General features: G+C 41.0%; 1 protein-coding gene across 1 annotated transcript in view; it reads left to right on the plus strand.

Annotated features, from left to right (window-relative positions):
• LOC125905934 (lipoxygenase homology domain-containing protein 1-like) overlaps positions 1-17,524 on the plus strand; it is a 36,289-nt gene that overhangs the window by 18,204 nt on the left and 561 nt on the right. The window contains exons 20-40 of the mRNA XM_049604262.1: positions 1,152-1,303; positions 1,650-1,783; positions 2,743-2,894; positions 3,043-3,147; positions 3,236-3,364; positions 3,453-3,620; positions 3,717-3,898; positions 4,046-4,162; positions 5,974-6,136; positions 6,403-6,557; positions 6,734-6,943; positions 7,281-7,404; positions 7,528-7,736; positions 7,865-8,050; positions 9,936-10,063; positions 10,165-10,282; positions 12,623-12,800; positions 15,267-15,452; positions 15,862-16,032; positions 16,928-17,057; positions 17,336-17,491. Coding sequence (XP_049460219.1) covers positions 1,152-1,303; positions 1,650-1,783; positions 2,743-2,894; positions 3,043-3,147; positions 3,236-3,364; positions 3,453-3,620; positions 3,717-3,898; positions 4,046-4,162; positions 5,974-6,136; positions 6,403-6,557; positions 6,734-6,943; positions 7,281-7,404; positions 7,528-7,736; positions 7,865-8,050; positions 9,936-10,063; positions 10,165-10,282; positions 12,623-12,800; positions 15,267-15,452; positions 15,862-16,032; positions 16,928-17,057; positions 17,336-17,491 — 3,253 coding nt within the window. The remainder of the gene's footprint in view (positions 1-1,151; positions 1,304-1,649; positions 1,784-2,742; positions 2,895-3,042; positions 3,148-3,235; positions 3,365-3,452; positions 3,621-3,716; positions 3,899-4,045; positions 4,163-5,973; positions 6,137-6,402; positions 6,558-6,733; positions 6,944-7,280; positions 7,405-7,527; positions 7,737-7,864; positions 8,051-9,935; positions 10,064-10,164; positions 10,283-12,622; positions 12,801-15,266; positions 15,453-15,861; positions 16,033-16,927; positions 17,058-17,335; positions 17,492-17,524) is intronic.

The following is a 17,524-nucleotide window of genomic DNA, read 5'->3' on the forward strand; positions in this document are numbered from 1 at the left end:
AATAACAAATCCCCCAAAGCAAACAAATAATTACCTGTCCAACAGAAAGACAGCAACCTCTGCATCACTTTTCAGGCCCTTCAGCTCCCTCAGTTGTCTCCACCGTTCAAAAGCTGGACTGCTGTTGATGTCTGGTTTGTCCTCTCACTTTATCCTTTTCTGCCTCTGACTTTCTCTTCTCAGCCTGTTTAGTGGGGTGAGCCGTTACAAGTAACACTGAAAGTGGTACTTTTGGCTGCATTTTCTCTGCCTTTGTGCAGCAAACTCCTGCTAACTCAGTATTTCTGCTGAGGAGTGCTGAATATTTCCGGCAACGGTGACATGTGATGAGTGCGAGGAGGGAGGGAGGGATGGAGGGGAGCTCAGGCAATACGAAACATGAAGGCATCTGATTGGTTCTTTCCATTCGCACCGAATGGCAGGGATTGGTCACAGTTTTTACAGGCCTGCAGCTGCCACAGAGGTCTGATTTTTTTCATTCCTTTTTCTGAACACATTATGTATTGACTACTCTCAGGGTGGAAGGACCATTTTACCCAGTATAACAGAAAGTGTTTCTGAATAGGATTACCAACTATAACTTTAACATAGACCTGTTGTCCTTGTTCATGGACACTTTTTGTGCCATCTAGTGGTAGTAAGAGCCCAATACACTGATCCATGTAAAAACAAGATGGCAGCCATCTCTTCAGCCAAGTCAGTCTGCAGCCGATCCCAACACAAAAGTGGACAAGGTCCAAAACCTGATTAAATGTAATGGTTGAAACTTGTTTATTTATGATTAAAAATGTTGGTAGTTTGATATGGCAACAAATTTGACTGATTTTAGCAACTGTAACAAGCTAAGACCCTGTTAATGAGGAAGTACTGTATTGAGGACATTGGAACTTTATTATTGTCTCATTTGAGGATATTGGGACTTTTATCATTGACAATATTTAGTATTTAAACCTATAGGGTACTGATCCCAGATAGCTAGGAGAAATTAAAAATGCATACCAATCAATAGTTTGGGTCTTAAGAGGTTATTAAGTGTGTTTGGATGGTATTTTTGGGGTGTGGGCAGGGAAAAACACTGTTTACAAAAATACCTGTATCGATGCCACTAATTGTGATGTTCTGACTGTGTCTAACGGTGTTTTCTCTGACAGTGAACTCATATGAGGTTCATGTCTTTACTGGGACCATGTGGGGGGCTGGGACTGATGCCAATGTTTACGTCAACATCTATGGAGAGACTGGCGACACTGGGGAGCGACGGCTCAGGAAGGGAAACAACCTGAACAAATTTGAAAAAGGCAAAGTAAGCTTGGTTTCTTTCAGCTCTAGATGTGCTCTTTTTTATTTGATAATCTGACTGTTAATATGTGTTGAAATAACAGTCTAATTTTGGAATATGTGTTTACTTTACTTAATGAGATGATGTAATATAGATTTATTGATCTGATGTGTTCTACATGATCACGACTGTGATCACTGATTCTGTTTTCCTGGATTACCCTCTATTGTCAAAGAATCATTGGATCTAAGGAGCCTTGCAGGTTAAATACAGATTAAATAAATAAGTAATGACACTCTTGTGGACAGCTAAACTGAGACCTGTGACATTTCTTGACCCTTTGTCACTGTTTTGTTCACGTGCGACCCAGGAGGACATTTTCAACATCACAGCAGTTGACTTAGGGGTCTTGAAGAAGCTGAGGATTCGACATGACAATAGTCAGGCCAGTGCTGGCTGGTTTTTGGACAGAGTGGAGATTGTAGACAACAAAGATGACACAACGTAAGTCATGACAACATTAGAAAGTAGAGCTGCAACGATTAACTGATTAGTTGCCAACTCATTTAATCACCAGCTAATATGTTAATCAGTTAAATGGTTTGACACAACACAGTACAGTTGGGGGAACTAGCATCAAACAAACCCAAAGAAAGAAAGAAAGAAAGAAAGAAAGAAAGAAATTAAAAGAAAAGAAAACAAACAAACAAATAAATAAAGTTTGAAACACAGTAATTTACAGTAAAAAGTCAAAAGTCTTTGATTCCAGCTTCTTAAATATGATGTTCTAGTTCCTTTTCCTTCTGTGACAGTAAGCTGAATATCTTTGGGTTGTGGTCAAAACAACAGACATTTGAGATGTGATCTTGGGCTTTGAGAAACACAGATCTCCATTTTCACCCTTTTCCGAGATTTTATAGACCAAACAACTAATCCAATAATCAATAAATCAATTGACAGATTAATTGACAAAGAAGATAATCATTAGTTGCAGCCCTATTAGAATGAAAAAAAGATCCCTCAGCACTTAAATTCAGATATAGATGTGCAACTGCATCTTCACACAAAGCCATGAATAATTGAATTAACCATTTAATTACAAAATATGGTTTATCAATCATTTATTTCATAGATAAGAAATTATTTACACCCTGTTGAGTCATTCTAGACACCAGATCATTGCAACAGGTTTCACAAAACAACATCATCCTAATCAGCAGACAGAGCCTATGCACATAAAATGTCTGTAGAGCTCCACTGTGTGGTGTAAAATGGTACTCCGATACATTCTGGTTAAGTGATGACCTGTTTGTGGAGACTTGGGATCCATGTAGCTCGAGATGCCCATTGTCTTTTTGGTCAAGGAAACATTTAACAGTATAGACTAAACAGAGATTATTGTATTGGTACGATGCAGGCTGCACACTGCACGGAACATACATTCGGTATATGTTTTGTTTCAGGTACTTTTTCCCTTGTAAACGCTGGCTGGCTGTTGATGAGGATGATGGACAGCTTGCTAGGGAGCTTGTTCCTGTGGACGAGGCCTTTATGAGGAAAGGAGATGATGATGATGAGGAAGACTCTGAGGCCACACTTGGTCTGGAACAGAAAGGTGAGAGCAACATAATGGCTGAAGACACTGAAAAATGAAAGAGACTTCTGAAGAAGACATTTTGTCTTTTTTAAATTAATATATAGGAGCAATATTTAAGAACAAGATTGCCTTATGTTTCATTCATTCTGAATTCTTGTTATCATAGCCATGTCAACAACTTACAACATGAGGATAAAAACTGGTGACAAAAAGTACGCAGGAACTGATGCTAATGTCTTTGTGACCCTGTACGGCACCAAGGATGACACAGGTAAAACTCCAGACTACGCATTGATAGGCCTATCTGTGTGCATTTTTATATAAATGATTAAACTGCTCTATAATATGTGCGTCTGCAGGGATAATTAACCTGAAGGCTTCAAAGACTCATAAGAATAAATTTGAGCGGGGTATGATTGATGAGTTCATCGTGGAAGCTGTGGACATAGGACCACTGAAGAAGCTACGTGTTGGACATGACAACTGTGGTACAGTAGGACAGACGGCCAGCCTGTGCAGTGAATAATGCAAATGAGTCTACATGCGTTACCACAATAATGTGTGTCGATGTTTAAGGAGGAGGATCAGCAGGCTGGTTTCTTGACTGGGTGGAGATTGATGCCCCGTCTCTTGGACAGAAACTGCGCTTCCCTTGCGGCCGTTGGTTGGATAAAGGGGAGGATGATGGAGCTATCGTCAGGGACCTGTTCCCTAATCCTCTTCAGACGGAGCTTTACACACCATGTAAAATGTCATTGCATGACAGTCTACATCACACTCACAAAAATGCAGATATTTCTCATTTGATGGTTATTTTTCCTATTTGTTTTCATTTTGTAGTTGTTCCTTATGAAATTAAAATCTTCACAAGTGACATATTTGGAGCCGGTACGGATGCAGATGTCTTCATTGTGCTGTATGGACGAGATGCAGTGTGCACCCAGCAGAAGTCTCTGTGTGTGAACAAGAGGGAGAGGAGGATGTACTTTGAGAGAGGAGCTGAGGACATGTTTATTGTTGAGGTACAATAACAGTGTATAGTGATAAACACATACATAAGTAGAAGTAGAGGACCAATGAAGAACAGCAAGGCCATGACTGTATTTACTACAGTAAATACAATACTGAATGCAGTGTTCATATAGTGATGTGCTCTGCTTTCTGTGCAGCTAGAGGAGTTGGGAGATGTGATTGAAAAAATCCGGATCGGCCATGACAACCGGGGGGTCAACCCAGGCTGGCATCTGGACAGAGTGGAGATCAGACGTCTGCTCAGGAAGGGAAAGGTACTGCCAATGGTGAACAGATCCTTTTTTAAGTAGGAGCAGCCTGTTGCACCAGCTATATGTAAATTCTCTCTTAAGTTGGGCCGTTTGATCATAAAGCTTTGTCGATGTTTGGTGGCACCAAGGAGACATAAGGTTCATCTTAGCTACTTTGGCATAAAGTCCACACTAAAAGAAATACTGTCACAGTAAAGGATGTTTTCAATTCCTGTGGCCAATTAGGTAAAAGCACTGTACTGTCTAATGGCAAAAAAATAGCAAATCATAAAAAAAAACAAAAAAAAACAAGAATGTATGTCAGCTAGGACAAAGCATTATGATTAGGTAACGTAACCATAACCTACAGCTCATGCAGAGTAACAACAGTGACATCGAGTGGTGAAACCATCATAGAGTGATTCAATGCTAAACAATTACTGGGCAGATGAAACTGTGACAAACACATAATGATAGCCTGTCAGAAATGAGCATTTGTTAATTATAGAGCTGTCTAACCCTATATATTTACTGACCAGTGTGGTATGCACCTTATTTGCATGCATTCAGACCATTTAATTTTAAGCATTTGTGTTTTGAGTATAAAAGACAGGAGATCACCTGTGGGTATAATCTATCACAAAGAACTGTTCAAAACAGCCGGTATAATGCACTCCTCTTCCAAGTTAACCAAGTTTTACTTAGGACTATAAACTTACAAAGGGCAAGGTGTAAGATTGTAAGAAGGTGTACGAAGTTGTAACTTATGCTTATGTTGGAAATATTTCAGCAGCTGCAAGTCTTAAAATGTTAATATTGTATCAACTCCAATGTAAGTTGGAAATTAGGTTCAAAGAAGGCTACCTTTGAACTTGTGCAACCCAGTGTAGTACTGCAAAATAAAAACACTCTATACAAGTAAAAGACCTGCACTGGGAATGTGACCTGAGTTAATGTACGTAATATCAGCAAAATATACTCAATAAAGTAATCGCAATTCAGAAAAAAAGTAAGTGTTATACTACTATATATTATATTGTTGGATGGTTATTTCTGAGGCACTAATGTGTAAGTAGGATTTTACAGTTGTAGGTCGAGGTGAGGCTATTTTTAATTACATTTATATAATGTTGGGTACCCATTTTATAAAATGATCATACTGCATGTATTGCAGGAAAATCTTAATCTGTTAAATAACTATTAATAAAAGATCAGATAAATGCAGTGAAGTAAAAAGTATTTGCAGTCAACTCAACTCACCAAAGTGCTGTACAAAAGGAATAAAACATTACAAACACATACATGAGAGGCAACATAACTGTCAGGTACACAGCTCACACATTACGGGACACAACACACACAGGCACACATCAGGGAAAACCACAACAGGTGGACTCAAACGCTAATGAATCAGGTAAGAATGTATGAAATAGTGGCTCTTACATCATTCATACACAAAGACACAAACAGAGCCTGGACCAACAGCAGGCGATGACAGTGTAGTGGAGTTTTAAGTGTAAAGTAGCGTTTAATGCGAAATAAAGAACAAGCGCCTCAAACAAGTATTGGTACTGATTTCAGGACTTGTACATTTATGCTTGGCAAACATCTCAAATGTTTGTTGTACAGGACTTAAATTTGTCTTTGCCATGACAGACAAATAGAAGACTCTTAGTGCTCCCATCTGCTGCTCAGCCCTAAACACTATTTTTGGTCAGTAGGTGGAGATGTTCTCTTCACAGACAGATGAGGGTAATCCAGCACTGTGATTTCATGCTTTATCTCACATTCTGAGCCTCGGCTCAGACAAAGACAAAATACTGTGTTCTCTCTAGGGTTCAGAGACTGTCATCTTCCCGTGTGAGCGCTGGCTCGCCAAGTCGGAGGATGATGGTGAAACCGTGAGAGAGCTGGTGCCCTCTGACATCATCACTGAGAAACTATCACGAGACGGAAGCCTGAAAGTCACAGAAGTGGAGGTGGAAGATGCCCTGGAGAGTATGTAAACATTATACACACAAACATGCAAAAATATGTGCAGGATTTATCTCCCCGTTGTGGTCCCGTCTTTTTGCACCTTTCTGAGCATTAGTTTGGAAACAAGACACTTTTCCCTTCAGGTCCTTTCTAATCCCTGAGTGAGTCTGTGTTGTGACAGTGGCATCAAGCAGTGATTGAAAATTGCTTTCTTTTACTCTGTTTTCTGCCAATTGCCTGTAACCGATCCCTCGTGTGCTTGTCTGTGATCGTCGTCCCCACTACAGCTCACACATACACAGTATCAGTGATGACAGGTGATGTGTATGGAGGCGGCACCGACGCCAACGTCTTCCTCACGATTTACGGGGACCTGGGGGACACTGGGGAGAGGAAGCTCAGCAAGTCGGAGACAAACAGCAACAAGTTTGAACGGGGATCTGTAAGAATACATTTTGTGTATTATCCAATGAAGTGAGGACAGATAAATAATCCTGACGCCGTTAACAGCTTTATAAAAAAAACTGAGCTCCAGCAAATGTATCATCCAAAAAAATCAGGTAATACATGATTATAGTGTGTTATCATTTCAGCAATAGTTATGTTTTGTGTCCCCAGGTGGATAAGTTTACAATAGAGGCCGTTGACCTCGGACAGGTTTTCAAGATAAAAATCCGGCATGATAACAGTATGATGAGTGCCGACTGGTACTTGGACCAGGTGGAAGTGGTTGACGTGGATACGGAAGAGGTCTTTCTCTTCTTATGTGAACGCTGGCTGTCCAGGAAGAGGGAGGACAGACGCATTCAGAGAGTCTTCTATGTTAAGGTAAATGGACTGCAAATGGATAAATGGAGTGCATTTATAAAGCGCTGTACACTACAGGCACCATTCACACACATGTCCATACACTGGTGGTCAAGGCTACCATACAAGGTGCCACCTGCTCATCAGATAATCATTCACACACACTCACACACTGGTGACACAGCCATCGGGAGCAATTTGGGATTCAGTGTAGACTGCAGGGGCCAGGGATCAAGCCACCAGCGTTCCGTAGACTTTGTGTGATTCCATAGATGCAAGCATGATCTGTGTTGGTGTGTTTGGTAGCATTACCGTTTGTGTGTGTGTGTGTGTGTGTGTGTGTGTTGTGTTCTTTCAGGGTTACGAAGGAGTTAGAGAGAGCCTAAACAGCAAGAAGAACTCAGCCCTGACAGTGAAGAGTGTCGACAGTAACATGAACAAAAAAAGTAAAAAGAAGAACGAGGAGGAAATTGAGCTCCCGAGTAAGAAAAATCTTCAGCTCTGCTCTGTGAACGTTTGTCATGAATATTCTAACACACACACACACATCTTTACATAATCTCTTGTGCTCATGAATGAATAAGTGTTGTCTCCTTCCTGTGCAGTCATACCATACCACATCACCATCTGCACTGGACTTGAGCGGGATGCGAGCACCACCAGCAGGGCTTATGTGATCATTATCGGGGCCAATCACACCCAGACAGAGAGGTTGTGGCTGGACCTGCCGGACGGGAAGAAGGGCTTTGAGGCCGGCTCTCTGGAGAGCTTTCAGTCCCACGGTTCAGATGTGGGGGAGATCAAAAAGGTCGAGGTGAGGGAGGGGGCTTTTAGAGTTTCAGTGATGATTGTGTACTTTCACGCGTGTGCACACACACACATGACCACGCAGAAAAATACACCCACGTTGCTTGAAGTGATTGTTTCTCGCCCTCCCTGCAGCTCGGTCATGATGGGGCCACTCCTGAGAGCTGCTGGCTGGTTGATGAGCTGTCTGTTGCTGTGCCAACCAAAGGGGTCAAATACATCTTTGCTTGCAAGTGCTGGCTGGCCAAAGATCGGGGAGATGGTTTGACTGCTAGAGTATTCAACGTGCTGGATGCGGAGGCCATTTCAATCTCCCAGCAGGTATGTTAATGTGAGCAAATGGACCAAAGCACAGTAATGTAGCAGAGAACATCACAGTTACATTAAATCACTGAATCAGACTAGTGATAATGAGTAAATTTCTATCATCTTTCTATCAGTTTCTATCCTTAAAAAGCATTCATTTTCAATTAATAAAATAAAATCTGGTAAATATATTGGCTTAACTGGGATTTCAAAGGAGCTATTATCTCTTTACCACACTACACCCACCAACAGTATCACCTTGCAGAAGGAAGTGTGCATCTACTGCTAACTCACCAAGCACCACTGAGCTAGCTAGCTAGCACCACTGAGCTAGCTTACGACAGTGTGAGATGTAAATATTAATTGCGTCCTCCTTGACTGAGCTGTAACGTTAGCTAGCTCAGTGGTGCTATGCAAGCTAGCAGTAAATGCATGCTTCTTTTTGCGCGTTGGTATGGATGGTAATTCGGTAGAAGGAAAATAGTTCCTACATGAAACTGCTCACGACAAGGTCTGTGGGTTATTTTAAGTAACCGGGTAATGATTTCGGGAAAGAAAAGACATTGCTGTATTTTTCTGGCACTTCGAGCACCACAGGCCAAGTGTCATCTAGTTTCATAATATTCAAGAGCAGAGGCATTGTAGTGGGGGGAAAAGTAGAACCAATTTCCCAGGGCCCCAGTGGGCGGGGTCTCTCAAAAAGCCTGGAATGAAAGTTTGCTTTTCATGCAGTTTCTTATTTCTAAGTAATAACTGTTATAACTCAATAGAAAATGGGCTAAAACCAGTTGAAAGACTGAGCTTTGTATGAAAAAGGTAAGAGGAAAAACATGTATTTTTGATGTGGGGTGAATGGCCCCTTTAAAGAACACATTCCACTTCATTTCAGATACATTTGAGATGAGAAAAAAACAATTCTCATTGCTTTTAATACACGATGTAGGCGCAAACATTTGATTTATTGAAAAGATTTTGAACATTATTGTGCTATTACTCATGAATCTAACGCCCGGGTCACACTGCCTAACTCTACCTTTGCATGATGCCTACCTAGCTGAACTGCTGCAGCTTGCACACATGTTGTGTCCACATAGATAGTGTTGCTGCGGCGCTGCTAGTGCCACCTCTGTATTTCTACATTGAGTTTGCCTCATATAAAAGCCACCTTAAAAGTCTTGTGTTGACGAATGAAGGAATTCTGCCCACAGAAATGCTAGAGGTGTTGAAATTAAAATAACTATTTATATTTTTATCAGGTCTGTGACACATTTTACAGATATAGACATTGAAACTGTAGTGGTAGGTGTAGTGTTGCTGATATGATGTCAGTAAGACTGTAAACAGATTATTTTCTCAGCAAGAGTCACATGGAAAAAAGCTGGAAGCTGCACAACATGATTCATTGATTTACTGAGGGGTGATTAATTGGTGAAGGTATTAGACATCTCTTAAAAAAATTAGGGCTTATCCTGGCTGATTTTTTGAACAGTTATGACACCATTATGTTCATGATTGCGTGGAGCCCTTTAACTTTGGTGGTCCTTCGATAAATTGGGTTAAAGTTATGCACGATCATAATGTCAAGAAAGATTATAAAAGATGAGTGTCCCGTCTCCATATTTATGTCTGTCAGCAACGGAAATATGAAATAATAGAACATTGCTTTACAGCTTTGGCTTTTTTTGAGTACCTCTCCATGTTGCTGTAAAAAGATACTTTCGATGTTCCATATTCACTATTATTTTATGGGTATTTACAGCCTTATAAATGTTAAAAATATAACTATGTGTATTGTTTAGTACCTGGAAGATAAAATCCGATTGGAATTTTAGAGGTAATACTGCCTGTGTGAGCATGTGAAGAAAAATAATGAATAAAAGGTCTCATATTTTCATGTCAGATAATTTATGAGGTGACGGTAGTAACAGGAGATGTCCAAAACGCGGGAACAGACACCCTGATCTTCATGTCTGTGTTTGGAGCCAACGGCAGCACCGAGGAGATGCTGCTGCAGAAAAACGAGGACAGGTAGCCAAACGTGGCCACCAGCACACACAATGTAAAATAAAGACATCTTTTCATTATACTGCAGAATATAAACTTTGTGTTGTTTGTGTGGCAAATAACAGGTTTGAGCGCGGCCAGGAGGACACTTTCAAGATGGAGATCGATGACATTGCCCCACTGAAGAAAATGAGGCTTCGTATTGATGGCTCTGGAAGTCGACCTGACTGGTTTCTGGATCAGGTCAGTTCACCTTAAAAAAGAACTCCACCAATTTGGCACATCAATGTCTATTTAGAGGTTTTGGGGTGTACCACTGCATATAAGGCTAAGGTTGCATATAGCCGTTTGTGGCTCCAAATAAAAGAAATATGGAGGTGTGAGCTTACAAAACCTCTGTGGCCCACTCCTTACCTCTGACTAAGGCTAGCAGCTTATGGCAACATTAGCCACCACTAGTATAACACATTGAACTTTAAGTGACTGAGTGGCTAATGTAAGCACCAGGTTCTGACACGGAGGAACAATGCGTGGAATAAGATGGATGATATCTCTTATTATAACTGTTCATCAGGAGACGTGTTCAGGATATGCATGCAAGAAAATTGTCAAAGATTACAGCAAAAGGAAAGTTTTAAGCAGATTTAAGGCTCCAGAATAAGCTGATCATGTACTATGCACAGATTTCCTTTGTTCTTGTCAAGGGCTAATTGATTAGGAAGAGGAAACTGCACATCTCGTCCATAAAACATAAAACCTGGAGCATAAAAAGCAGAACAGTAACTGTTGGCTTTTGCAAAAAATCAATAGTACAAAGCAGTCACAGGTTTGTGTTTTTACTCTGGCACTGTATGCTGTAGGTCACAGGATCGTTCAATCTATTATATCACACAGCACAGACAAATACACACACAGGCACACACACACACACACACACACACACATCTACCCATGCCTGCAGGAGAATGGTCAATGATTCACCCACCCACAAAGACACACACACGTACACAGACACATACGCAGTAGCACCCAGAGTTCCTGGAGTGAGCATATTGACCCATTTTATTCACCATGCTGCTGTTTCTTGTATCACAGACACACACGTACGCCGGTAATGAGCTGTGTGTGTTTCTGTAGTGAGCAGAGGGAGAACACAAAAAGAAAAAGAAAACAAAAATCATCTTAAATTTCCTTTTAGTGTGATTCCGTGTGTGCTAGTGCAAAAATCACAATTTTAATGTGTAACCTAGTGATATAATCAACTGCATAGCTTCCCAAAATGGTTCAGTACTTTTTCCCTTTGGCTGACCCTGTGAGGACAGCATCACTGCTCACCTCCAAATTCAGTCTGATGTCTGAGGCCAAATGAAACAGAACACATTTCCTATGCAAATGTCTTCTCTGGTAAAGGCACCATGCCTGCAGAGCAGCAGAGCAGTCAGGAACAATACCGAGCCCTGTCCGTCCGTGCCTGGGACTCAGCGACTGCAAACATCTCCTTGACTTGACCCTGCACAGAGCCTTGTGTGTTCAGCATCACAAGCAGATGTGCTGCCTTTATGGATTGCTGGGTCTATGTATTGAAATGGACACAACAGTGCACCGGGCAGACTGCCAGCATAGTAATCTGGCCAAATAAATATGCAGAGTGGAAAGGTAATACGAGTGTGGCTGCCCGAGCTGGGTCTTTGTCTAGTGACAAAATGTTTCCCAGGATGAGTGATCAGAGGCAGGGTTTGTGTTCATACACACTAGTGTCCATAATAAGACAATGTATGACACAATGCTTATTCATATAATCATCTTGTTTCACCACTTTGGTTCAGACTGAAATATCCCAACAACTATCCCAAAATGTTGTGCAGTCATGGTGCCCAGAGGATGAATCCTATTGGTGATCCCAAAGCACCATGAGATTTACTGTTATTGGATTGCCTTGAAATTTAGTGCAGACAATCATGTCCCCCTCAGGATGAATTATAGTGCCTTTGCTAACATTGTTCAGGTTGATCCTTAGCTTTCCCTCCAGTGTCATCAACTAGTCAAAATTTTAACTTGTCTTATACTTTTGGTTTATGGCAGAGCATCTGCAAAACTAATAACATTTCCATCAGACTCAGGTGTACTTTAGTACTATTTGGTAAATGCTTGCAAGCCAACACGAACAATACTCTCTGATGAACATGGTAAACATTGTACCTGCTGAAAAACAGAGTGTTAACACTTTGATTTTAAGCATGTTAGCATTTAATTCAAGCTTCATTTTGGCTACGTAAAACCTCACAGAGCTGCTAGCATGGCTGCAGACTTTTAGAAATGGATCCGTATTTATTCTTCAAATGCTGACATGATTAAATCTTAATATGTCATAATATCACATAATAATATAACTAATAATAATAGTAATATTTAAGTCTAGGTTGTATTGTACGTTCACACACTTTTGGTTACACTTGAGTTCTCCACTGAATTTTATTTTGCTTTGACTGTGATAGTAGAGCTTGAAAAAACAATGTCACGATTCTAGATGACATTTAGACTAAGTGCAATATTATAGTTGAATAACTAACTCTGTGAAACCAGGTGATCATGCGCAACCTGACCACGGAGGAGGTGTCTGTGTTCACCTATGAAGATTGGCTGTCCAAGACACGTGGACCCAAGAGAACCATGATCTGCGAGATGGCTGCTGTGGTGGATGAAGAGATGATGGTGGAGCTCACCACCTATATAATCCAGGTCAAGACCAGTGATTGTGCAGGTAACTCCTCAACACATGCCAACTGCTGTCAGCTTTCTTATGAAAATGATTTGTTAAGTTTATCAGGTATAGCCAACCAAAAATTGTGAATGTATGAATATATGCTTGCATTATCAGACATACTGTAAAGCAGTCTTTTCTGGCTTAAAAGCTTTTTCTACTTGCAACTCATCATCACAGGTTGCATATGTCAGTGTTTGTTGTTTAGTTTTATTATTTTCAGCACCCTGGAGAGGTTAAATTATTCAGTTTCAATTCACAAGCAGAGAGCAAAGATTAGGAAAAACACTCCGAAAATATAAACAATTTTTGTGCAGCAAAAAAAGTTTTCTGTTTTCCTACACCATTAATTATGTAGCTTCCTTTTGGAAGAGAAGGGGGCCAAGGATTGATCTTTGGGGAACACCTTTGGGTTCACATATGGCTCAAACCTGTGAGGCACAGGAACCAAAGAGTTTGAATTAGCATCATAATCATCTATTTAACATTGGGGGCTAAACTGACCATTGACCAATATATATTATAATTACTGCATGGGGTCCAAACACCTTCAACAGATGAGACCATTTCAAGTCCACTTATTAGGCCAACTGGCATCATTCATCCATCCATTCCTTCATCTGGGGGGCAGCATCAGGTCAGATCCACAGTGAGCAGAGCAGATCACACATCCTCTTTCATCAGTGACATCCTCCAGCTCTTCCTGGGGGATCCTGATGGACTCAAATGTCAGATGAGAGATTTCATCTGTCAAGTGTGTCCTGGGTCCACCTTGCCATCACGTCCCTGTTGATTGTTTCTTGAACTCTTTCAAGATAAGACACCTGAGGGTAACCTGCTGGTGCTTAAATGGCTAAGTTCAAAGTGAAGGGTGGCTTGATATTTCTCAGATGAGAGTATTCCCCACCCTGTAACACCAAATTAGCGCTACAACCTTGTGGGGGTGATTTATGTCTGTAATGTCATTCCTTTGACCACTATCCAAAGCTCAAGGCCGAGTTCAAGGATATGTTACATAGCTATTCATCAATCATCAGTCGTTTACTTATGAACACACAGCCGAGGTTGGTGGAATTTGCTTTTTGGTACAGCATGGTGGGCAAGCTCAATACATAAGTGTCAGTAACATCAAACAGAGACATATAGTAACATCACATTAGACACATGACTAACAAAACAGACATCATTCACATGTAACCACAGGATCAAGTTCACAGACAAGATTTATAAGATTGAGTTTTAAGTGCAGTCCATCTATCAGGGTTTATGAGAAGTCTTCAGAGCTCTTATTGCAGTGGAGGAAAAAACAGATTTAAAAACTGCATCAGTTGACCTGTCCTTGTGCAGACATTTGTGTTTTCCAGGAGGAGCAAATCTGGAATTATTCATGTCTGACTCAAACGTGGTAATGAAAGAAATCCTCTTCAGAAACCCTCCACACGGCTTTGCTCCCTCTTTTCTTCATGCGGTATTTTCTATAGCTCAGTAGGGCTGCTGATCAATACGATAGCGTGGCAAGAAGTCTGAGCCGACTTCAAAGGAGCGCTCTCTGCCCTTGGCTGTTACTGGAAGCTAAGATGTAGCCCTGCACCACCACTGAGGCTCTGGGAGGAATAATGAGCCAGGCTGATAGACACACACACAGGCACACTCTTGCAGACAACATTACATAGGCAATGCTGAACATATAGCAGTGCTCTCCTTTGGGACCACTGTGGGATGATCTGCATGTCTAATGTGACAAGGCATTGAATGTAAATGTGCGCACAGGGAGGTACATAAAAAGACATTTAAAGGTAACAGCAACATTAAATGCAACTCTTACTATCTACATTTCTATTACTGCTCATTAAAACTACGGGCTGTTCATTAAAATATCAGATTCCTAGTTTAGTGTACAGACATGTCTCTGAAAAAATGCTGCAGACTAAGCGAGGCTTGTGTTCACCATCGCCTAATACACATTCACTCGGTGTCTAACTCACAGTAATGAAATAATAAAGCACAGAGGGATTATAGATGTGTTGTCTGAGTCATAGTACGCACCTCTCTCTGCTGCTCATTTTCCTTTTTGCATAGTGTGTCTGGTTGTTAGCTGATCTTTTTCCTTGGGGCTCTGCAATCTTAGTATTTATTGGCAACTCAAGAAATCCCTGCTTTAGTTGGGCAGCAATGCAGTCTGAAAGTTCGACAACAAATTGCAAGCACTTTTGAATTTATAGTCAGCACACTCTTACTCACAGATGAGGTCAAGTGCATTTTTGTAATTAATAATTTTATGAGTTTCATGCTGTCAGAATAAAAGTCAAGAGTAGAAATGTAATTATAATGATAACATTTAAATGAAACTATACTGAGCTAGCCCAGCTAACACTTGTTTGTTTAATCTGACATGTTTTTTGTTCGAGTGAAGCAGAAATTCAGATTCACTTTTCTAAATGAGGTAACTCTCTCCTGTCTCCTCAGGGGCGGGCACCGATGCCAACGTGTGGATCATCATTTTCGGAGAAAATGGAGACACGGGGACGCTGGCATTGAAAGAGTGCAACAAGTCCAACAAGTTCGAGCGCAAGCAGTTGGACACATTCCGTTTCTCAGATATCCTCAGCATGGGAGACCTCTCTAAAGTGCGAGTCTGGCACGACAACTCAGGTCAGCCCTCAGATCAACAGACACTCTGCATAGTGGGCTGATTAAATCTGCACTTTGTAATTGGCATGTTGAAAAGTGCTATATAACTGAAGTTTATTTAAGCTACAACTTAAATTACAATCAGTGAACCGGAAATAAATCTGGACACAGACACATTAGTCTGACATCACAGGAGATGTCTGAGTCACCACTCTGATATTGATGAAACCTGAACAGTGGATGACTTCATGGGGCTGCTGTCTAACACTAACACCTGACAAATCACTGTCTGGCTTTAAGGAAACCTGAAGTGATGATGCAGCTTTTTACTCGTTGGCCTGAAAGATCCCTGCATCCATCTTGTTTCATCATTCTTGACAACATTTTTACTTACTGTCTTGTCTTTGCTTCCTGATCACATTACACCCAGGTCCTGCTCCAGGATGGCACTTGGAGTATATTGATGTAAAGGATGAGATCATGGACAAAACATTTCGCTTCCCCTGTGACCGCTGGCTTGCCAAGAATGATGACGATGGACAGATTATGAGAGAACTGGCGTGCGCTAACAACGACTACTTGGACCTCAACGAGAAGACGAGTAAGGCCAGCACAAAGGACACATTTTAAAGTCCTTGAGATTTCAGTTCTGGTTGATTTGATGACAACTATGGTTACCGTGGTAACAGCAAGTGCAGTTTAAGGGTATGGTCACATATGAGCGAATGCAGGCAAGTGACCATTGCCTGCTGGGGTGATATTTGTGCTAAATGTGGGGGCTACTGGATGTGAAGGTTGTCTTTGGAAGCTAGCTTGCTAGTAAATACAGTGAATTATGATGTTATTGGTACGATTTCCATTTTCCCGCCATACTGTGAGCCAGGCAACATCTCTTATATGGTCTGTATCTTTCGTGGCCAATATCATACGTTGTCAGCTGGTTAGACACGGCAACAAGCGTGGTCAACCATATCACTTCTTTGCTGTTGGTTGAGGTTGCTACTTCATTGGTCAAAGTTCACCAAAGTTGAACTCCATACAATGTGAAGACACAGATTTTGCTTTGCCATTGGAGGCGAAGGTTTTATTCTTGCACTGAATGGAAGTGAACGGCGGCGAAAATTCCCAAGTGTTCATTTTGCTCACGTGTGACTGTACCCTAAAACTACAGGTCCCAGAATTCTGGAGTCCAGCAAACTATGACTGGCTACTACAGTATATGTCTGTTTTTATAGTGCAGCCAAACAATAATAACTACTATGTAGAGTGATAAATACAGAATGTAAATACTGTATAACGTGAATGGCTGTTGAAGAAAAGATGCAGACCATTAATTGTCAAATATAGTCAAAAATGGGGTTTGATTTCATGAAAATCTTAGGGATTACAACTTTGAATTATCCCATATGTTACTGTGCTAAGGACTAGGTTGTGTATTATGTTGTTGCAGGACTGTTTATTTTTCACTTTAACTGTCCCCGTTTTCTCTCTGTAAGAATACGAAATTTGTATCACAACTGGAAACACTGAAACCAAAGAAAATGCCTGGATTGTACTTGAGGGGAGGAAGGGCCGATCAAAAGAATTTGTAATGGAGAACTCCTCAAAGAAAAAGAGGTTCTTGCGGTAGGTACTCGGTGCAAGATTAACTTAATGAGCTGCAACTTGTTTACATGAAAAAGCTTCAAGAAATGTGCTTTCTCTCCCTCTAATTCTGCCTTTACACTTGTTATGATAATCCCACCAGCACCAAGCACTCGAGCTCAGACCAGTGCTGCAATCCACTATGATGACATTACACCATCCAGAACAAATTAGCAGTGACATGAATTTAAAGTGTGTGGGTCAATTTAAGGGAACAGCTACTCGCTCTAACATCCATATTTATTTTTCTTTCTTTACAGGGGAAATGTTGACAGGTTTGACTTTTCATCGAAGAACCTGGGGGACATCGCTGGTATCTGCCTCGGCCACACACCCAAGGATGGAAAGAAAGTAAAGGGGGAGGTTTACTGGCACGTGGAGGAGGTCGTTGTCACTGAAAGGGAACTGGGAAATAAGTAAGACATCTGTTACTGCTCAGTAACCCACAT

The sequence above is a fragment of the Epinephelus fuscoguttatus genome, linkage group LG18 (assembly GCF_011397635.1).
Source record: "Epinephelus fuscoguttatus linkage group LG18, E.fuscoguttatus.final_Chr_v1".
NCBI lineage: Eukaryota > Metazoa > Chordata > Actinopteri > Perciformes > Serranidae > Epinephelus > Epinephelus fuscoguttatus.